This window comes from Scyliorhinus canicula, chromosome 16, assembly GCF_902713615.1.
Source record: "Scyliorhinus canicula chromosome 16, sScyCan1.1, whole genome shotgun sequence".
NCBI lineage: Eukaryota > Metazoa > Chordata > Chondrichthyes > Carcharhiniformes > Scyliorhinidae > Scyliorhinus > Scyliorhinus canicula.
Window position 1 is genome coordinate 80,147,802 of NC_052161.1, and position 23,446 is coordinate 80,171,247.

A 23,446-nucleotide genomic window follows, 5' to 3' on the forward strand; every position below is an offset into this window, starting at 1 on the left:
ATCCATGGTTCACAAAAGAGGTTGAATGTCTTGTCACGAGGAAAAAGGAAGAGTATGTAAGGATGAGAAAATAAGGTTCAGCTGGGTCGCTTGAGGGTTACAAGGGAGCAAGGAATGAGCTAAAAAAAGGGATTAGGAGGCATGAGAAGTCTTTGGCGGGTCGGATCAAGGAAAACCCCAAGGCTTTTTACTCTTATGTGAGAAGTAAAAGAATGACCAGCCTGAAGGTATGGCCGGTCAAGGACAGTAGTGGGAACTTGTGCATGGAGTCAGAAGAAATAGGAGAGGCGTTGAATGAATACTTTTCTTCAGTGTTCACAAAGGAGAGGGGCCATGTTTTTGAGGATGAGAGTGTGATACAGGCGGGTAGGCTGGAGGAGGTAGATGTTCTGAGGAAGGATGTATTAGCAATTTTGAAAAACCTGAGGGTCGACAAGTCCCCTGGGCCAGATGGGATATATCCAAGGATTCTTTGGGAGGCAAGGGATGAGATTGCAGAGCCTCTGGCTTTGATCTTTGGCTCCTCACTGTCCACGGGGATAGTGCCAGAGGACTGGAGAGTGGTGAATGTTGTTCCTCTGTTCAAGAAAGGGAATAGGAATGACCCTGGTAATTATAGGCCAGTTAGTCTCACTTCGGTGGTCGGTACGTTAATGGAAAAGGTCCTGAAGGATAGGATTTATGACCATTTGGAAAGTTGCAGCTTAATCCGGGATAGTCAACACGGATTCCTGAAGGGTAAGTCTTGCCTCACAAATTTGATTGAATTATTTGAGGAGATAACTAAGTGTGTAGATGAAGGTGGAGCAGTTGATGTCGTATACATGGATTTTAGTAAGGCGTTTGATAAGGTTCCCCATGGTCGGCTCATGAAGAAAGTAAGAGGTGTGGGATGGTGGGAAATTTGGCCAATTGGATAAGTAACTGGCTATCACATAGAAGACAGAGGGTGGTGATGGATGGAAAATTTTCAGACTGGAGACCAGTTACCAGCGGTGTACCACAGGGATCAGTGCTGGGTCCTCTGCTATTTGTGATTTTTATCAATGACTAGGAGGAGGGGGCTGAAGGGTGGGTCAGTAAATTTGATGATGACACCAAGATTGGTGGAGCAGTGGATGAAGTGGAGGGCTGTTGTCGGCTGCAAAGAGACATTGATAGGATGCAGAGCTGGGCCGAATAATGGCAGGTGGAGTTTAACCCTGATGAGTGCGAGGTGATTCATTTTGGTAGAAAAGATTTGAATGCGGTTCACAGGGTCAACGGCAGGGTTCTGAGAAATGTGGAGAAAGAGAGATCTTGGGGTTCATGTCCATAGATCTCTGAAGGTTGACACTCAAGTGGATAGAGGCGTGAAGAAGGCCTATAGTGTGTTAGCATTTATTAACAGGGGGCTTGAGTTTAAGAGCCACGGGGTTATGCTGCAACTATTCATGACCCTGGTGAGACCACATTTGGAGTATTGTGTGCAGTTCTGGTCACCTCATTATAGGAAGGATGTGGAAGCATTGGAAAGGGTGTAAAGGAGATTTACCAGGATGCTGCCTGTTTGCAGGATAGGTCTTATGTGGAAAGGTTGAGGGAGCTAGGGCTTTTCTCTTTGGGGCGGAGGAGGATGAGAGGCGACTTAATAGAGGTTTATAAGATGATGAGGGGGATAGATAGAGTGGACGTTCAGAGATGATTTCCTCGGATGGATGTAGCTGTTACAAGGGGGCATAACTATAAGATTTAGGGTGGGAGATATAGGAGGGATGTCCGAGGTAGGTTCTTTACTCAGAGAGTGGTTAGGGTGTGGAATGGACTGCATGCTGTGATAGTAAAGTCGGACACTTTCGGAACTTTCAAGCGGTTATTGGACAGGCACATGGAGCACACCAGAATGACAGGGAGTGGGATAGCTTGATCTTGGTTTTGGACAAGGCTGGGCAAAACATCGAGGGCCGAAGGTCCTTTTCTGTGCTGTTCTATGTTCTAACAAACGTTGGCATCTGGTCTGGGATCCTAACAAATGTTGGTGTCTGGTCCAGGTTCCTAACAAATGTTGGGCTCTGGTCCGGGATCCCAACAAATGCGAGTCTCGTCCGGGATCCTAACAAATGGTGGGGTCTGTTTGAAGATCCTAACAAATGTCGGGATCTGTTCCGGGATCCTAACAAATGTTGGGTTCTGATCCGGGATCCTAACAAATGTTGGGGTCTGATCCGGGATCCTAACAAATGTTGGGGTCTGGTCCAGGATCCTAACAAATGTTGGGTTCTGATCCGGGATCCTAACAAATGTTGGGGTCTGATCCGGGATCCCAACAAATGTTGGGGTCGGGTCCGTGATCCTAACAAATGTTGGGGTCGGGTCCGGGATCCTAACAAATGTTGGGGTTGGGTCCGGGGTCCGAACAAATGTTGGGATCTAGTACCGGATCTGAACAAATCTGAATCTGGTCCGGGATCCTAACAAATGTTGGGCTCTGGTCCGGGATCCCAACAAATGTTGGGATCTAGTATCGGATCTGAACAAATCTGAATCTGGTCCGGGATCCTAACAAATGTTGGGATCTGCTCTGCGATCCGAACAAATGTTGGGGTCTCTGGTCCAGGATTCGAACATATGTTGGGATCTTGTCTGCGATCCGAACAAATGTTGGGATCTGATCCGGGACCTAACAAATGTTGGTGTCTGGTCCGGGATCCTAACAAATGTCGGGTTCTGTTCCGGGATCCTAACAAGTGTGAATCTGGTCCGGGATCCTAACAAATGTTGGGGTCTGGTCCGGGATCCCAACAAATGTTGAGGTCTGGTCTGGGATCCCAACAAATGTTGGGGTCTGGTCTGGGATCCCAACAAATGTTGGGGTCTGGTCTGCGATCCGAATAAATGTTGGGATCTGGTCTGCGATCCGAACAAATGTTGGGGTTGGGTCCGGAATCCTAAACATGTTGGAATCTGGTCTTGGATCTTAACACTTAACATTTGATGGCCAATCAGGTATTTTGGAGATGTAGCTTGGAGGGAAATGCAGCTTCCTATTTAAATTAAGCTATATCCCACAAACAGCAATATGACAAATTAGCAGAGGATAAATATTGACCAATTCACTAGAAGGATCTTCCTGCTCCCTGAATACTGCCAAGGAATTTTGTTCTGGACAGTCGGGTTTGCCAATTCTAATTGGAGACATGCTTTGAGATTTGCGGTTCTGACATCTGACCACGTGCTATCACTTCACAGGACATATGATCACATGCCTTTGACAAATGTTATTGCACTTACCTGGTGATGGTACAGTTTCTCTTGTGCCACTGACTTTACCTTGAAGTTAATACTTTATTAAAAAACGGTGTACCCTGATGAGTATTCATCGTATGCAAATATATTACAAGAATGAACGTGGCAACTAGAATGTGCCTGACATGCCACTGACTTTTATTTCTGCATCTCAACCCTCTGTTGGGAAATTGAAATCTCACGGGTGGAATTCTCCGCTCCCGGGAAAATCAGGAGGGCCGTCGTGAACTCGGCCGAGTTTCACGACGGCCTCGGAGGCCGCTCCTCGCCCCCTATTCTCCCCTCCCGGCGGGGCGGCGTACCGAGAGTGATGCGACGGCGGCGCCTGCGCCTATGTGACGTCAGCTGCGCATACGCAGGTTGGCCGGCTCCAACCCGCGCATGCGCGGCTGACGTCACGACGGCTGACAGCTCGAACCCGCCCATGCACGGTGGCCATCTTTCCCCTCAGCCCCCCCGCAAGATGTGGCGGCTTGATCTTGCGGGGCGGGGGAGGGGAAATAGTGCGTCCGATTGAGACGCCGGCCCGACGATCGGTGGGCACTGATCGCGGGCCTGTCCCCTCCCGAGCACAGTCGTGGTGCTCATTCCCCACCAGGCCCCCTACAAGCCCGAAAACGGGCATCTCACGGCGATTTCACGATGGCAGCGACCAGGTGTGGTTGCCGCCGTCGTGAAACGGTCGCGAATGGCAGGCCGCTCGGCCCATCAGGTCGGAGAATCGCCGCTCGCCATTTTTCACGCCATCTTCCGAGTGGGGGGTGGGAGAATCGCGGGGGGCACCAGGGGGTCGTGAAGTTAGTCGGGGGACCCTCCCGCGATTCTCCCACCCGGCGTGGGGAACGGAGAATCGCGCCCCACATCCCACCTAAATCAATGACCCTCCATGCCATGTTTTCCCTTACTGAGAGATCAATAAAATCTCCGCAAAGAGATGGAAGGAACTTTGATTCCACCAGTAAACCACTGAAAATGATAATGTCTTTGCCCAATAGCTGCTTGTGATGAAGCCTCCCGTGTTCTCATAGCCCTCGGTTCCACAGACCCTGAGGGAAGCTTCCGTTCTGTAATCAGGACATTCCCCTTATCCAAACCCCAATTCCCCATGATTACCAGGATTACCCTCAAGATTTCCATGTTGCCAAGTCAAAATGTGATAATGAAAGTCTGCTTTGAAATCCTGATTCTATATCCTCACCTTGTCAGGATTTCAATCCACAAGCTTCCAGACCCTCCAAAACCCCCATTTGCCCGGTTATAACAAAATATTAATATGCTGTCTTTAACATACCAAAATATCACAAGGTGCTTCTTATGAATGTTATGAATCAAAGTACGACACTGAAGCCCCACATCAGGAGATGAAGGAAAGACTGTTCAAAGGTATTACTGAATATCTAAAAAGAGAAAGGAGGAAGAAATGTTGAGGGAGAACATTTCAGTTTGAGACCAATTTGAAAGGTGCCACTGCTCTATCCAAAGTCCCCATTCCCCACTCCAACCCCACCCCAAGCCCCATTCCCCACTCCAACCCCACCCTGAGCCCCATTCCCCACTCCAACCCCACCCCAAGCCCCATTCCCCACTCCAACACCACCCTGAGCCCCATTCCCCACTTCAACCCCACCCCGAGCCCCATTCCCCACTCCAACCCCACCCCGAGCCTCCATTCCCCACTCCAACCCCACCCCGAGCCTCCAGTCCCCACTCCAACCCCACCCCGAGCCTCCAGTCCCTACTCCAACCCCACCCCGAGCCTCCAGTCCCCATTCCAACCCCACCCCGAGCCTCCAGTCCCCACTCCAACCCCACCCCGAGGCTCCAGTCCCCACACCGAGCCCCCATTCCCCACTCCAACCCCACCCCGAGCCCCATTCCCCACACCGAGCCCCCATTCCCCACTCCAACCCCACCTCGAGCCCTATTCCCAACCCCGAGTCCCATTCCCCACTCCAACCCCACCCCGAGCCCCATTCCCCACACCGAGCCCCCATTCCCCACTCCAACCCCACCTCGAGCCCTATTCCCAACCCCGAGTCCCATTCCCCACTCCAACCCCACCCCGAGCCCTATTCCCAACCCCGAGTCCCATTCCCCACTCCAACCCCACCCCGAGCCCTATTCCCAACCCCGAGTCCCATTCCCCACTCCAACCCCACCCTGAGTCCCATTCCCCACCCCAAGCCCCATTCCCCATTCCAACCCCCCCCCGAGCCCCATTCCCCACTCCAACCCCACCCCGAGCCCCATTCCCCACTCCAACCCCACCCCGAGCCACATTCTCCACTCCAACCCCACCCTGAACCCCCATTCCCCACTCCAACCCCACCCCGAGCCCCATTCCCCACTCGAACCCACCCATAACCCGAACTCTCATACCTCACTCCAGCCCCCTTACCCCGAGCTCCCATACCCCATTCTAACCCCACCACACCCTGAGCCCATTCCCCACTCCAAACTCACCCCGAGAGTCCATTCCCCACTCCAACCCCAACCCGAGCTGCATTCCCCACTCCAACCCCACCCCGAGCCCCATTCTAACCCCACCCTGAGCCCCCATTCCCCACTCCAACCCCACCCCGAGCCCCCATTCCAACCCCACCCCGAGCTCCATTCCCCACCCCGAGCCCCCATTTCCCACTCCAACCCCACAGGTCGGCGCAACATCGAGGGCCGAAGGGCCCGTACTGCGCTGTAATGTTCTATGTTCTAACCCCATCCCGAGCCCCCATTCCCAACTCCAACCCCAACCCGAGCCCCATTCCTCACCCCGAGCCCCATTCCCCAATCCAACCCCACCCCGAGCCCCCATTCCCCACTCCAACCCCACCCCGAGCCCCATTCCCCACTCCAACCCCACCCCGAGCCCCATTCCCCACTCCAACCCCACCCCGAGCCCCATTCCCCACTCCAACCCCACTCCGAGCACCCATTCCCCACTCCAACCCCACCCCGAGCCCCCATTCCCCACTCCAACCCCAACCCAAGCCCCCATTCCCTACTCCAACCCCACCCCGAGCCCCATTCCCCACTCCAACCCCACTCCGAGCCCCATTCCCCACTCCAACCCCACCCCGAGCCCCATTCCCCACACCGAGCCCCCATTCCCCACTCCAACCCCACCTCGAGCCCTATTCCCAACCCCGAGTCCCATTCCCCACTCCAACCCCACCCCGAGCCCCATTCCCCACACCGAGCCCCCATTCCCCACTCCAACCCCACCTCGAGCCCTATTCCCAACCCCGAGTCCCATTCCCCACTCCAACCCCACCCCGAGCCCTATTCCCAACCCCGAGTCCCATTCCCCACTCCAACCCCACCCTGAGTCCCATTCCCCACCCCAAGCCCCATTCCCCATTCCAACCCCCCCCGAGCCCCATTCCCCACTCCAACCCCACCCCGAGCCCCATTCCCCACTCCAACCCCACCCCGAGCCATATTCTCCACTCCAACCCCACCCTGAACCCCCATTCCCCACTCCAACCCCACCCCGAGCCCCATTCCCCACTCGAACCCACCCATAACCCGAACTCTCATACCTCACTCCAGCCCCCTTACCCCGAGCTCCCATACCCCATTCTAACCCCACCACACCCTGAGCCCATTCCCCACTCCAAACTCACCCCGAGAGTCCATTCCCCACTCCAACCCCAACCCGAGCTGCATTCCCCACTCCAACCCCACCCCGAGCCCCATTCTAACCCCACCCTGAGCCCCCATTCCCCACTCCAACCCCACCCCGAGCCCCCATTCCAACCCCACCCCGAGCTCCATTCCCCACCCCGAGCCCCCATTTCCCACTCCAACCCCACAGGTCGGCGCAACATCGAGGGCCGAAGGGCCCGTACTGCGCTGTAATGTTCTATGTTCTAACCCCATCCCGAGCCCCCATTCCCAACTCCAACCCCAACCCGAGCCCCATTCCTCACCCCGAGCCCCATTCCCCAATCCAACCCCACCCCGAGCCCCCATTCCCCACTCCAACCCCACCCCGAGCCCCATTCCCCACTCCAACCCCACCCCGAGCCCCATTCCCCACTCCAACCCCACCCCGAGCCCCATTCCCCACTCCAACCCCACTCCGAGCACCCATTCCCCACTCCAACCCCACCCCGAGCCCCCATTCCCCACTCCAACCCCAACCCAAGCCCCCATTCCCTACTCCAACCCCACCCCGAGCCCCATTCCCCACTCCAACCCCACTCCGAGCCCCATTCCCAACTCCAACCCCACCCCGAGCCCCATTCCCCACTCTAACCCCACCTCGAGCCCCATTCCCCACTCCAACCCCCCCATAACCCAAAATCTCATATCTCACTCCAACCCCTTTACCCTGAGTTCCCATACACCATTCTAACCGCACCCCGAGTCCCCATTCCTCACCTTTAACCCGCACCGAGCCCTCATTCTCCAATCCAACGCCCCCAACCTTGAGCCTTCATTTGCCACTCCATCCCCCCACACGGAACTCCCATTCAACCCCCACACTCCACTGAACCCCCATGGTGCCTTCATACCCTGATTCTCCATTCCAACCACCCCCCACCCCGAGCCCCCATTGATCACTCCACCCGTCCCCATCCTGATCTCCCATTTCCCACTCCACTCTCCCCACCCAGAAACCCCCTTTCCCCACTCCACCCTCCCCACCCAGAGACCCCATTTTCCAGTCTCTCTCCACAAAATCCTCATTCCCTAACTTGGTTTTCTCCCCCCCTCCAAGCCTCCATACTCCCTCACCCCTCCATCTTCCCCCACCCCAGCCTCTGGTAACTATACTTAAGCGTCTGCCTCGATTAACATGGTCTTGATCTTGCAACCAAGCGGGAAGAGCCAATCTGACAATTGTATTTCCATGAGAAGTGTAACTGCATTGCTTGTACCGAGCTAGGTCAGAGGTAATCTCCCACTGGGTTTTGGGACTAAGGTCAGCAAATGGCATTTTCAGTTCTGCACCACGGTGATTTCACTATGGAAATCTTACTGAGCTTTTAGAGGAGCAAGGTGAAGAACAGGTTTATGTGTTAACATCATTTTCACACCGTTCATTGACACTTTGTTAAATTCAGAAGATCCTGTGCATTGACACTATTTTATTAATTTTTCCCAAGTTGTCAAAAACCTTGTGTATAAATTGTTGAGAACTAATTAGGCCCAGTACATACCTATGAGCTTCATTTTAGCAGATATAAGTCCCACTCCCTAAGATATTGCCATCTCTGCCCTGAGCACCCACTTAGAATTATAGAATTTACAGGGCTGAAGGAGGCCACTTGACCTATCGAACTGCGCCGGTCCAAGGTATGAAGGCATCGCTGAGATGTGTCAACAATACTGGTTAGTTCCCTCACAGTGTTTTGTAAACAGCCTATTGCAAAGTTCCCTATCAAGTTCTTCAAAAGAAGCCACAATGTTCAACATGAAGCACATGAGATCAAGTTTAATGTATTCACAATGTCACTTTAAAACACGTGCGCCTCTACAAGAGTGTATAAAATTAAAGGTTTTGCTATGTCAATAAGGCATGCATTTTACACAGATCTCAACGTACTCGTCTACAAGAGGTGACAGCAATGTGTAACACAACGTTCAACTATGTTTCCTGAAAATGCATTTCAGATTTTAACAACTATTTTCATTTCTCTTGGGAATTTTAAGTTACCAAATATATATACCTTTGTTAAGACACAACACAATACTTCACAAAATTATCTAATAAAGAGATAAATCAAAATATCTTTGTTACTTAGAAGGTTGTACAGCTACAACAAAGCAGGTGGAGGGGGGGGGGGGGGGGGAGGGGGAATCGATTCCAGTTTTATCTCCTTCAATAGCCTAAGGAAAATCAATGAAGAGACAGTTTAAAAGCTAGTGTATTTGGATGACAGTAAGCACAAAACTGGAGCTGATACAGAGCACAGGAATTTGAAATCGTGGCTTTTGCAAATCCAGCAGCCTCTAATTAACATGTGTGTTGCTGCAGTTCTTTTTGGCATTTCATACGGAAGTTTTTTGCATGTTTATCTATACAGTGCTTAGCAGAACTCACTCTGAAAACTTCAACTATGACCTTGAAGACATAGCGGTTTAAAAAGGAATAGTGCAGCAAATATACAATACTACCCCTGTTCCAGGAGTTGATGCTGTCCGTCAGAGGTCCTACTGACCAGATTCACGAAGTCTACATGCCACTGCTGTAATAAGGGCAGCTCCCTTTCCGCTGCCATCTTCCGATAACAGGAATGTCACGTCACATTTTGGGGCCAGTTCTTTCACTGTTTTGTGCATGACCTTTGAAAAACTGTTCAGAAAAAAAGAAACAACATCTGTGTCATTGTTTGAGCCTGTCCAAGTCCAGTAATAGATCACACCATCAATAAAGAAGTTAGTGCATGAGTTAGTGACTGAAAGTATCACCAATACGCGAAGGATTACAGCCCAAGTTAAAGGAACCCACTCCTGATTAAAAGGAGAATATAACCATTAGTAAGAACCTGACTTATTGCTCTACTCCCTATGGTCCCACAGTGCTGCAGTCCTGACTGACCTGATCAGATATAGTGTGGACCCGGATAGATCTGGAATTTTCTTGACTGCGTTATGCCACTCCAGAAAGCAGGTCTCACTTCTGTGTAATGTATCGTTGACGCATTAGTCAGCAGTTTTGTTAATTTGAAATGGTTTTTGTATTTAGAACAGAGAACATACAGTACAGAAGTCGGCCATTCGGACATCGAGTCTGCACCGACACACTTAAGCCCTCACTTCCACCCTATCCCCGTAACCCTCGTAATTTGTGCTGCTTTGTTGAATTATGCTCCTACTGGTCCTAATAACTGGATCTGACCGGCTCCCCAGCGGAGAGGTTACTCGGGCGCCCTTTAGCACTCCTACTTAAAAATGGTAACCTAGCTGCTGAGGGGATCGGGGGAGGTGAGTGACCATTTTCATTTTTGGGGTGCAGCCCAGGGGCAATGAAGTTACTGCCCCAGTGATCAGGGAAGGTGGGGCGGGAACCACGGGGGGGGGGGGGGGGGGGGGGGCTGAGCCTGCTCATGGGGATGGGCGCATTGGTTTGGGGTTGCCCCTGGGCCTGGTGGGTGAGGGGCTCAGTACCTGCGGGTCCTACATGCCATCCCCCAGATTGTGGATACCCATAACAGGGGCAACCACAGCTGCTGCCCGTCTGTGCAACCAAACACATCCAGGACAGAGCCCTGTTTGCGGTTATATGGTGAAGGTCATTTTAACTCCCTCTGACTGTGAGCAGCCTCTGGTTGCACAGCTGAAGGCTATTGCGAATACGGAGTTGGCATTGTTTGTTATGTGAGCATTTCACAGCTCTCAAGTGCATTCGTGTGGGTACATCTGTCTCAGATGAGTTTAATGCCTAGCATTCCAATCAAACCGTGAGGTCTGGACACTTTGCCTGAACCCTGGGGGCATCAGCACACAGGGGTAGAAGCCAACAATCAAATACTCTAGAGCTGGGTTCAGCACTGGGGATTTCCCCACAGCCAGAGGATCAGTGCGGTGGAGGGCACCTCAGCTTGGACCCCCTAACGTTCCCAACAGGGTCTGGGATCTAGTGGCACCTGATGTGGCCGGGGGTGCGTGTACAGGGTGGGGTCTTCCAGGTGGATGGCAGCCTGGGACAAGGCAGAAAACCGAAGTGCGGGAGAGGGTTGAGCGATTTGAGGGCCCTGGGACGGAAGCCTAAACTGATTGTCGGTCTCTCTCCCTCTTCAAATCCTTACAGTATAACAGTATGGATGTGCTACCAACCCCGCAGTGGTAGCCCTCGTGGTACTGATGGCAGCCCAGGCAGCAGAGACCGGAGAAGGTGGCAGGAGTGTTCACGTAGGTTCGAGGTGGCACCCTATGTATTATGTACCCTGAATACCTGGCCACCCATCAGGCTGGGGAAAGGCCCGGTTTTGGGGGGGGGGGGGGGGGGGGGGGGGGGTGCGTTTCACAACCTTCAGCCCATAAGTGCATCCATGAAGTATGCCCAAGTAGCTGACTATATTTAAGCCCATCAGGATGTCCGGGCTGCAGGATTCTTTGCCATCGCTGGGATCACCCAGGTCCGGGGGTAATCAATGGTGCGCATGTCACCATGCGCACATCGAGGTAACAGAGAGCACCCTTCATTAACATGAAGGGCTTCATTTCCCTAAATCTTCAATTCACATGCAACCACCACCTCTGGATCATGCACATGGGTGCACACTTCCCAGAGAGTGGGTATGACAGCTACATCCTGGGACATTCAGAGATCCCTTGCATTTTTGAAGATCAGCCCACGATGACAAGTTGGCTCTTGGGGGATAAGGGATATCCGCTGAGATCGTAGCTGATGATGCCAGCATGTGGCCGGAACCAAAGCGGATAAGGTATAACAAGGCCCATGTTGCCACTCGTGCTGTCATTCAGCGGTGCACTGGACTACTAAAAATATGGTTGTGAAGACTGGACTGCACTGGTGGTGCACTGCAGTACATTCCCCAAAGGGTCTCCAACTTTGTGGTGATCTGCTGTGCCCTCCACAACCATTGTCCCATTGTGATGAGTGTACACAAACTGTACTAGAAAGCTCTCATATTCAAGGCCAAAATGAAAAAGATTTTGGTGCAGTTTTACAGATTTTGAAGACAGATTTTGAAACAATAACAGTTGTTTGAAACTGCTTCAGATTTTAGACATGGTCAGGCAGTTGTTAAAGCCATGCTTTTATTTCTTAAACATTATCCATGTCTGACATCTCGCGAGGAAAATTACAGCAAGGTGATTTGATGCCGCATTTTATATAATTGAATATTAGCTGCTCATCAGCTCCAGACTCACATCCAATGTTCAGATTCCTAGCCAGACTTCACTGGAACCATATACCATGAGTGAATGTGGTCATAGGCCAATTCACACTCCCTATTCTCCTCTAAACAATACACGACAAGCAGACTCACTCAGGATGTTAAGATCAGAGATGCCATGGCCTCTTGGTTACAGTTCTTTCTCCACTGTAGCCTCTCTAGTCTGCTTGGGTCGGGTCCAAGGCATTTCCAGATTTTGGGAAATTTCCTGATTTTGGATAATGTTAGAATGCGTAACCAATATGTGAATGATAAGAATGCCCTTGAGATGTAAAACAGTATAAAGCAATAATAAAAATAGTTTAATTTATCCAAATGTTTCACGTTTCCAAAGTATTGTGCTCTTTAACATTAGAAAACGCATTTAACCATGAGTGCTAATTCCTATGCATGTGTACAGTGGGAAGCAGACAGGGGCTGATGTGTGCAAAAAATATCTATGCCCATCTTTGATGTATCAAGATGTTCTTGATGAGTCCTCTTCTACCTTCACTCCTCCTGGTTTGGCACTTGTACAACGGTCATTAATGTGCAGCCTGAGTTTCACCATTAATGTTATTGCAGCACCTCACATGGCCACACCTGGAACTGCATGTGTGCTGAGAACATTCCAAACAAATGGGGCAGGATTCTCCATCCAGTGACGTCGGAATCATGAGGCCTGATCAGGCGGAGAATAACGTGTCAGCTGGAATTCGCGGACGGCACTTCCGCTTGTGACCATGGAGTGATTGGTCACATAAAGGGCTGTTCCTGTTCAAAGTCACAGAAAAGAGCTCTTTTTACCCAGATCCAGGTGGAATTTTGATGAAAAGGTGTAGGTGAATATTAGAGGAGTAGTTTACCCCTAGAATGGTATGTCTTCTGATCACCAGACCCGGCAGGAAACAGTGAGAGGTTTGGCTAGAAAGTTGAAACAGTCTTGTGCTTCACAGACAGTCTCTTCCAGCATGCAGGCGGGGGAGGGGCAAGCTGTAAGGCCCCAGATACAGGAACTGATGACTTTTATCAAGGAGGAATTCCATAAACAGAGGAAAGAAATGCATGAGGATCATGCAAAGGCCATTGCAGTAGCTGTGGTAACCCTGAAGAGTACTTTGGAGCAGATGGAGAGGCGTTTGGAGGTGCAAGGGTCACAGATTCAGGAGATTGAAGGAGTGATCTCGGACCACAGCGATCGTGTGGTGGCTCTGGAGGCGGAGGTGGGACCCCTAGGAAATCTTTGTAGAACGCTGAGGGCAAAGGTGGAGGAGCAGGAGAATACCTCGAGAAGACAGAACCTGCGACTAGTGGGCCTGCCTGAAGGAGTGGAAGGTGTGAGTGTATGTCTCGAGGATGCTGGCAGAAGGGGTGCTGGATAAGGCACCTGAAGTGGACCGTCTGCATAGGTCTCTGAGGCAAAAGCCTAGAGCTGGGGAGCCGCCGTGGGCGGTGATCGTGAGACTCCACAAATTTTGGAGAAAGAGAAAATTCTACAGTGGGCCAGGGGGAAGCATAGCTGCAACTGGGAGGGAAATAACGTCCAGATTTATCAGGACATCGGAGCTGAGTTGGCAAAACGGCGGGCAGGTTTCAACAAGGCCAAGGCGGTGCTGTACTAGCGGCAGATTAGGTTTGGGGTGCTCTACCCGGCGAAATTAAGGGTGACGTTCGGAGGCCGGGAGTATTATTTCGAGACCCCAGAAGATGCCGAAGACTTCAGTAAGGAGCATAAACTGGGAGAGTACTGAGTGGACAATGCTTGGGAAGCGGGGTGCTGGCCGCTTATGCTGGCCATTATGTTTGAAGTGGATGTAGGGATTGGGGGATTTTTGCCTTTTTTTGTGAGGAGGGGGTTCTGTTCAATGTTGAGATTGTAAGGAGTTGTCGGGGTGAAAAGGTTATGTGGGGATGGATGTTCCCATCCCGCCTCCTGTTTTATGAGACTGTTTGTGTTTAACATTTGTTTGTTTGCTTTTGAAGCGGCTACCTGGAGTTCAGGAGAAGTCCTTGTTTGAGTGGGGAGGGTAAGGCTGCCTTCTTTGAGCTGAGGCGTGGGGTGGGGGGGGGGGGGGGGGGGGAGGGGAGAGGGAGGGGGCTCATTAGGATGTGCCTTTGGGCAGGGGCAGCCACGCTAGCAGGTTATCCTGGTGAATGGAAGTGAGGTGGTGGGGAGAAGGCTAGGAGGGGGGAAGGGGACGTGGGGGCGGAAGAAGGGGAAGGGGAAAAACAGGGGGGGGTTTCTGTGACACAGCATGGGGTGAGAGATGACGTGGTCAATGGCGAAGAAAGGAGCCATCTGGGATGGGCTAGATACAGAGTGGAATTAAAGGGGCAGGAGTTAAGTGGGGAAGATGACGGACAGTAGAGGCGATTGGAGGCGCAAGCCTCCGGTAAGGTTGGTAACGTGGAACGTCTGGGGACTGAATGGGCTGGTTAAAAGGTCGCGGGTGTTCAAGCACCTCAGGAGCTTGAAAGCAGGGGTTGTCTTTTTGCAGGAGACACACCTCCATGTGTAGGACCAGGTTAGGTTAAGGAACGGGTGGGTCGGTCAGGTTTTTCCACTTGGGGTTTGATTTCAAATCGAGGGATATGGCGATTTTAATGAGCAAAAAAATGGGATTCGTGAGTGCGAAGGAGATGAGGGATCCAGGTGTGAGATATGTGATTGTGAGTGGGGTATTGGAAGGGGCACTGGTAGTGTTGGTAAACGTGTATGCCCCAAATTGATGTGGGTTTTATGAGGGGGTTGCTGGCAGCCATCCCGGATTTGGCCAAGTACCAGTTGATCATGGGAGGAGATTTTAACTGTGTCCTAGAGCCCAGTGTGGATAGATCGAACCCCAGGTCAATGGGTAGAGTACGAATGGCAAGGGAGCTGAGGGGGGTTTATGGAGAAGATGGGTATGGTGGATCCAGTGCGCTTTCAGAACCCTGGGAGAAGGGAGTATTCGTTCTTTTCACACGTCTATAAGGTGTATTAGAGGATTGATTACTTTGTAGTAAGCCGGGAGATTTTGGTGGGGTGAAGGGGAAGATAAATGAGGCATTGAGAGAGTATTACCAGGGACTTTATGAGGCAGACCAAGGAGGAGAGGAGGGGGACATGGGGTGGTTTCTGGATGAGCTGGAATTTCCCCAGGTGGTGGAAGCAAAGAGACAGGCATTGGAGGAGCCTCTGGGGCTGAGGGAGGTGCTGGATAGTATCAGGGGTATGAAGTCGAGGAAACCCCTGGGCCGGATGGGTACCCGGCAGAATTTCATAAGGAATTTGCGGCGTACCTGGCACCACATCTGTTGGGGGCGTTTAATGAAGCACTGGAGAAGGGGGAGTTGCCGGAGACGATGAAGCAGGCAGTAATCACACTAATCCCCAAAAAAGGGAAGGATCCGATGGAATGTGGGTCGTATAGACCCATATCACTATTGAACACGAATGTGAAAGTATTGGCTAAGTTGTTGGCGGGGAGGATGGAGGATTGTGTCCTGGGGGTGGTTGCAGAAGAACAAACAGGCTTCGTGAAGGGCAGGCAGCTCGTGAGTAATATAAGACGGCTGTTGAATGTGGTGATGAATCTGGCGAGAGTTCTGGTGCCGGAGGCGGTGGTGTCCATGGACGCAGAGAAAGCATTTGATCGGGTGGAGTGGCGTTACTTGTTCGAAGTTTTGGGAAGGTTTGAGTTTGGGCCGAGATTTGTGGCATGGGTGCGGTTGCTGTATGTGGCTCTAAGAGCGAGGGTGAGGATGAATGATATGAGCTCACAAAGCTTTGACATACACAGGGGTACGAAGCAGGGGTGCCCACTGTCACCGCTGCTGTTTGTGCTGGCCATAGAGTCATTGGCGATGGCTCTCAGGGGGTCGGCAGAATGGCAGGGGATAATGAGGGACAGAGGGAGCATCGGGTGTCGCTCTATGCCGATGACCTCTTGCTGTATATTTTGGATCCATTGGAGAGTATGGGAAGGATTATGGGCCTGTTGGGGAGGTTTGGAGGATTCTCAGGATACAAGCTGAATGTCGGGAAAAGCGAGGTGTTTCCGGTGAATGAGCTGGCGCAGCAGGCTAATTTAGGGGGGATTTAAGGTAGCGAGGGATAGATTTAGGTACTTGGGGATTCAGGTAGCGAAGGAATGGACGGGCCTCCATAAATGGAACTTAACGAAGCTGGTGGAGGTGGCCAGGGAGGATCTTAAGAGGTGGGATACACTGCACATTGGCGGGGAGGGTCCAAGTGGTGAAAATAAATATTCTGCCGAGGTTCTTGTTTATCTTTCAGGCTATCCCGGTTTTTATACCAAAGGCCTTTTTTCAGAAAGAAGACACAATCATCTCTGACTTTGAATGGACGAGGAAGGTGCCGAGGGTGGGGAGGACCCTGCTATAGAGACAGAGGCAGCAGGGGGGTTGGCGATGCCAAACTTGCTTCATTATTATTGGGCGGCGAATGTAGACAAGGTGCGGCGGTGGTGGGAAGGAGAAGGGGTAGAGTGGGTTAGGATGGAGGAGGAATCTTGTAAGAGGCCTAGTTTGAGGGCTATGGTGACGGCAGCATTGCCAATGGCTCCAAGTAGGTATTCAGGGAGCCCAGTGGTACAGTCTATGGTGAAGATATGGAATCAGCTGAGGAGGCATTTTAGGGTGGAAGGGATGTCGGTGCTAACGACGCTGTGCGAGAATCATGGGTTTGAGCCGTTGGGGGGCGGGGGGGGGGGGAATGGATCGTGTATACAGGAGGTGGAGGGAAGTGGGGCTGGTCAAGGTGAGGGATTTGTATTTGGAGGAAGAGTTTGCCAGTCTGGAGGAGCTAAGAGGGAGGGTAGAGTTGCCGAGGGGTAATGAGTTCAGGTATCTACAGGTTAGAGACTTTGCCTGGAAGGGGTTACCTAGATTGTCGTGATACACCCTATCTGGAGCAACTGCTGCTTCCGGATGTGGCAGGGGAAGGAAGAATTGGGATATATGCAAGTGGCTGGGGGAGCAGGGAGGCAAGCGGGTGGTGAAGATCAAGGAGAAATGGGAAGCGGAGTTGGGAAAGGAGATCAATTGGGGAGTATGGAGTGAGGCACTGCGAAGGGTAAACGGGACCTCCTCTTGTGCAAGGATGAGCCTGATACAGTTTAAGGTGGTGCACAGGGTGCATATGACTCGGGCAAGAATGAGTGGGTTCTTTCAGGGGGTGAGTGTGAGAGGTGTGGGCGGGGTAACGAATCATGCGCACATGTTTTGGGGTTGTGAAAAATTGGGAAGATTTGGGCGTGAGTGTTCACGGTCTTAGCTAGGATAGTGGAGGAGGGAGTGGACCCGGACCCTTTGGTGACGATATTTGGGGTTTCAGAGAAGCCGGAGCTCATGGAGAGGAGGAAGGCCGATGTTGTGGCCTTCGCCTCTCTGATTGCACGGTGACAAATTTTGCTGGAGTCGCGGTCGGCATCGCCACCGGGGGTAGCAGCATGGTTGGGTCACCTGTATAACTTCCTACGGTTAGAGAAGATAAAGTATGAGTTAAGGGGCTCAGCAGGGGAGTTTGAGAGAAGGTGGGGGATGTTTGTGACCGTGTTTGAGGAGCTGTTCGTCGCAGGGGGGGTGGCAGGTGGGTGATGGGGAGGAGGGGGTGAAAAGGGAGAAAAATCTGTACAAACTATAGTTGACTGTTGGGAAGATTGCTTCCCGGGGTATTTATTTGCTGTAATGTACTTTGATCCAAGTTTGAATAAAATGCGTTTTAAAAAAAGGAGGAATTTCAGGACGGCGCTCCGGTGCCTCGACAGTGCCATGTATCGTTCTACGCCGCATGGACAGTAAATGCTGTTGGCGTATCATTAACAGGCCCATCCCAGTAGTCCGGGGCTCCCGTGATGCTCCGCCTGGCAGAATTATCGAAGGCAAATTTGTGGTTTTAAAAATCGGGAAACATGAGTAGTGGTTGTTGAGGGAGAGAGAGGAGGAAGGACATTTTAATGCAACCTTGAATGTTGATGTAACGTTCTGCACTGCTGTGGCCTGGGTCCCATTGGCGACCGTCTTCTGGGGCAATCGGCCCAGGAGTTTCTCAGGTGTCCCAGGTGGCATGGTGTTATCCTGTTCTGTCCACTGCCCATCGGAGGCACCAGGGACAGGGGGCGTGTCTGAGACGCTGTGGTGTTCTAGCTCCTCCCCTGCAAGGTCACTGGCATGGGCCCCATCACCTCCTCCTCCTTCGGGGTGCCCAATGCCCCCCAGGTAACTCCATGGGACTGGTGCCAAGTGTTTGGGTGTCGCTGTCCGGTGCTGCCTCGTCGCTTTGTGTGTCCTGGGATGTGTCCGTAGGCAGGGACACCAGAGCGGGCCCACCTCGAGGCCAGGTGATCCATCCAGCAACACACAACACATGAGGAATGGTTGGATCGCAGTTTGAACAAAGCACAGGAACAGGCCCTTCAGCCCTCCAAGCCTATACTGGTCATGCTATCACCCGTTGCCAAAACCCTCAGCACTTCCTAGTGCTGTATCCCTCTATACCCATCATATCCATGTATTTGTCAAGATGCCTTTTGAACACCGTTAATGTGTATCTGCTTCCACAACCTCCCCTGGCAACGCGTTCCAGGCACTCACCACCTCTGCGTAAAAAACCTGCCTCACACATCTCTAATCTTTGACCCACGGACCTTAAACCTATGCCCCCTGGTGACTGACCCCTCCACCCCAGGAAAGAGTGCCTGCCCATCCACTCTATCCATACCCCTCATAATCTTGTAGATCTCTATCAGGTGAATCTTAAAAGCTTGGCAGCTAACTGTTCCCATCTGCATTCTACATGGCAACATCTCTACCAGAGTTCCCTTGCCAACTGATCAGCGCCCTCTTCTCATGCAGTATATGCTATTGTTTCCTTTAGACTTGGTGTTCTTGCAAATCTGATGTCCTAAGGGGGATATTTGAACAAAGAAAAGTACAGCACAGGAACAGTCCCTTCGGCCCTCCAAGCCCGTGCTGACCATGCTGCCCCTCTAAACTAAAATCTTCTACACTTCCTGGGTCCGTATCCCTCTATTCCCATCCTATTCATGTATTTGTCAAGACGCCCTTTAAATATCACTATCGTCCCTGTTTCCACCACCTCCTCCGGCAGCGAGTTCCAGGCACCCACTACCCTCTGTGTAAAAAAACTTGCCTCGTACATCTCCTCTGAACCTTACCCCTCGCACCTTAAACCTATGCCCCCTAGTAATTGACCCCTATACCCTGAGGAAAAGCCGCTGACTATCCACTCTGTCTATGTCCCTCATAATTTTGTAGACCTCTATCAGGTCGCCCCTCAACCTCCGACGTTCCAGTGAGAACAAACCGAGTTTATTCAACCGCTCCTCATAGCTAATGCCCTCCATACCAGGCAACATCCTGGTAAATCTCTTCTACACCCTCTCCAAAGCCTCCACATCCTTCTGGTAATGTGGCAACCAGAATTGAACACTATACTCCAAGTGTGGTCAAACTAAGGTTCTATACAGTTGCAACATGACTTGCCAATTCTTATACTCAATGCCCCGGCCAATGAAGGCAAGCATGCCGTATGCCTTCTTGACTACCTTCTCCACCTGTGTTGCCCCTTTCAGTGACCTGTGGACCTGTACACCTAGATCTCTCTGACTGTCAATACTCTTGAGGGTTCTACCATTCACTGTATATTCCCTACCTGTATTAGACCTTCCAAAATGCATTACCTCACATTTGTCCGGATTAAACTCCATCTGCCATCTCTCCGCCCAAGTCTCCAAACAATCTAAATCCTGCTGTATCCTCTGACAGTCCTCATCGCTATCCGCAATTCCACCTACCTTTATGTCGTTTGCAAACTTACTAATCAGACCAGTTACTTTTTCCTCCAAATCAATTATATATACTACGAACAGCAAAGGTCCCAGCACTGATCCCTCGGTACGATGGAAGGACACCTCAGAGGGCAGCGAGGGTATATGGGTATCCCAGCACTGATCACTAGTCACAGCCCTCCAATTAGAAAAGCACCCTTCCATTGCTACTCTCTGCCTTCTATGACCTAGCCAGTTCTGTATCCACCTTGCCAGCTCACCCCTGATCCCGTGTGACTCCACCTTTTGTACCAGTCTACCATGAGGGACCTTGTCAAAGGCCATACTGAAGTCCATATAGACCATATCCACTGCCCTGCCTACATCAATCACCTTTGTGACCTCTTCGAAAAACTCTATTAAGTTAGTGAGACACGACCTCCCCTTCACAAAACCATGCTGCCTCTCACTAATACATCCATTTGCTTCCAAATGGGAGTAGATCCTGTCTCGAAGAATTCTCTCCAGTAATTTCCCTACCATTGATGTAAGGCTCACCGGCCTGTAGTTCCCTGGATTATCCTTGCTACCCTTCTTAAACAAAGGAACAACATTGGCTATTCTCCAGTCCTCCGGGACATCACCTGACGACAGTGAGGATCCAAAGATTTCCGTCAAGCCCTCAGCAATTACCTCTCTAGCCTCCTTCAGTATTCTGGGGTAGATCGCATCCAGCCCTGGGGACTTATCTACCTAAATATTTTTCTAGACGCCCAACACCTCGTCTTTTTGGATCTCAATGTGACCTAGGCTATCGACACACCCTTCTCCAGACTCAACATCCACCAATTCCTTCTCTTTCGTGAATACTGATGCAAAGTATTCATTTAGTACCGTGCCCATTTCCTCTGGCTCCACATATAGATTCCCTTGCCTATCCTTCAGTGGGCCAACCTTTTCCCTGGCTACCCTCTTGCTTTTTATGTACGTGTAAAAAACCTTGGGATTTTCCTTAACCCTATTGCCAATGACTTTTCGTGACCTCTTCTAGCCATCCTGACTCCTTGCTTAAGTTCCTTCCTACTTTCCTTATATTCCACACAGGCTCCATCTGTTCCCAGCCTTCTAGCCCTGACAAATGCCTCCTTTTTCTTTTTGACGAGGCCTACAATATCTCTCGTTATCCAGGGTTCCCGAAATTTGCCGTATTTATCCTTCTTCCGCACAGGAAAGTGCCGGTCCTGAATTCCTTTCAACTGACATTTGTAAGCCTCCCACATGTCAGATGTTGATTTACCCTCAAACATCCGCCCCCAATCTAGGTTCTTCAGTTCCCGCCTAATATTGTTATAATTAACCTTCCCCCAGTTTAGCACATTTACCCTGGGACCACTCTTTCCTTTTCCACCAGCACTTTAAAACTTACTGGATTGTGGTCACTGTTCCCAAAATGCTCCCCTACTGAAACTTCTACCACCTGGCCGGGCTCATTCCCCAATACCAGGTACAGTATCGCCCCTTCCCTAGTTAGACTGTCCACATATTGTTTTGAGAAGCCCTCCTGAATGCTCCTACAAACTCTGCCCCGTCCAGGCCCCGAGCACTAAGTGAGTCCTAGTCAATATTGGGGAAGTTGAAGTCTCCCATCACAACAACCCTGTTGTTTTTACTTGTTTCCAAAATCTGTTGACCTATCTGCTCCTCTATCTCCCGCTGGCTGTTGGGACGCTTGTCGTAAACCCCCAGCATTGTGACTGCACCCTTCTTATTCCTGATCTCTACCCATATACCCTCGCTGCCCTCTGAGGTGTCCTTCCATCGTACAGCTGTGATATTCTCCCTAACCAGTAGCGCAACTCGGCCACCCCTTTTACATCCCCCTCTATCCCGCCTGAAACATCTAAATCCTGGAATGTTTAGCTGCCAATCCTGTCCTTCCCTCAACCAGGTCTCTGTAATGGCAACAACATCATAGTTCCAAGTACTAATCCAAGCTCTAAGTTCATCTGCCTTACCCGTAATACTTCTTGCATTAAAACATATACACTTCGGGCCACCAGACCTGCTGTTTTCAGCAACATCTCCCTGTCTGCTCTTCCTCAGAGCCATACTGGCCCTATTCCCTAGTTCTCCCTCAATGCTTTCACCTTCTGACCTATTGCTCCGGTACCCAGCCCCCTGCCATATTAGTTTAAACCCTCCCGTGTGACACTAGCAAACCTCGCGGTTGGGGAGTGTTTAAACTAATGTGGCAGGGGGATGGGAACCGATGCAGGAAGTCGGAAGGTAGTAAAACAGGGACAGAAACAAAAGGCAGTAAGGGGGAAATCGTAAGGCAGAGAAGCCGTAGTAAAAATCAAAAAGGGCGACAGTACAAGGTACAGTGACTGAGGGGAGCTCAGTGAATAGGCCCAGTAATACTAAAAGGAATAAAATGGGAAGTAAAAACATAAATGGAAAGCGACGCGGCAGGTTGTTACATGAAGATATGGGTTCAACGGCAAGGAAAATTAGGAGAAAAGTTAAGAAGAAAAATAACTTAGGAGAGGTTACTGATCAATGTCTTAGATTCAAAACAGAGGTATAAAAGCCAACATAAGTGTACTTTACCTGAATGCTCGTAGTATTCGGAATAAGGTAAATGAGTTGATGGCACAAATCATTGCTCATGACTATGATTTAGTGACCATTACTGAAACATGGTTAAAGGGTGGTCATGACTGGGAGTTAAATATCCACGGATATCAAACTATTCGGAAGGACAGAGTGGATGGTAAGGGAGGTGGTGTAGCTCTGTTATTAAAGGATGACATCCGGGCAATAGTAAGGGATGACATCGGTGTGATGGAGGATAAGGTTGAATCCATTTGGATGGAAATAATGAATAGTAAGGCGAAAAAGTCACTGATAGGAGTAGTCTATAGATCACCAAATAGTAACATTATGGTGAGGCAGGCAATAAACAAAGAAATAACTGATGCATGTAGAAATGGTTCAGCAGTTATCATGGGGGATTTTAATCTACATGCCGATTGATTTAACCAGGTTGATCAAGGCAACCTTGAGGAGGAGTTTATAGAATGTATACGCAATAATTTCCTAGAACAGTGTGTAATGGCACCTACAAGGGAACAAGATCTGGTCCTGTGTAATAAGACAGGATTGATTAATGATCTCAGAGTTCGGGATCCTCTCGGAAGGAGCGATCACAATATGGTGGAATTCAAAATACAGATGGAGGGTGAGAAGGTAAAATCAAACACTCGTGTTTTGTGCTTAAACAAAGGAGATTACAATGGGATGAGAGAAGAGCCAGCAAATGTAGGCTGGGAGCAAAGACTTTATGGTGAAACAGTTGAGCAACAGTGGAGAACCTTCCAAGCGATTTTTCGCAGTGCTCAGCAAAGGTTTATACCAACAAAAAGGAAGGACGATAGAAAGAGGGAAAATCGACTGTGGATATCTAAGGAAATAAGGGAGAGTATCAAATTGAAGGAAAAAGCATATAAAGTGGCA

At 50.7% G+C, this 23,446-nt stretch overlaps 1 protein-coding gene across 1 annotated transcript in view; it reads right to left on the minus strand.

Moving 5' to 3' along the window:
• Positions 1–8,701: 8,701 nt before the first annotated feature.
• hk1 (hexokinase 1) overlaps positions 8,702–23,446 on the minus strand; it is a 143,306-nt gene continuing 128,561 nt past the window's right edge. Inside the window, exon 18 of the mRNA XM_038821407.1 lies at positions 8,702–9,586. Within this exon, the coding sequence (XP_038677335.1) occupies positions 9,445–9,586 (142 nt within the window). The 3' untranslated portion in view covers positions 8,702–9,444. The remainder of the gene's footprint in view (positions 9,587–23,446) is intronic.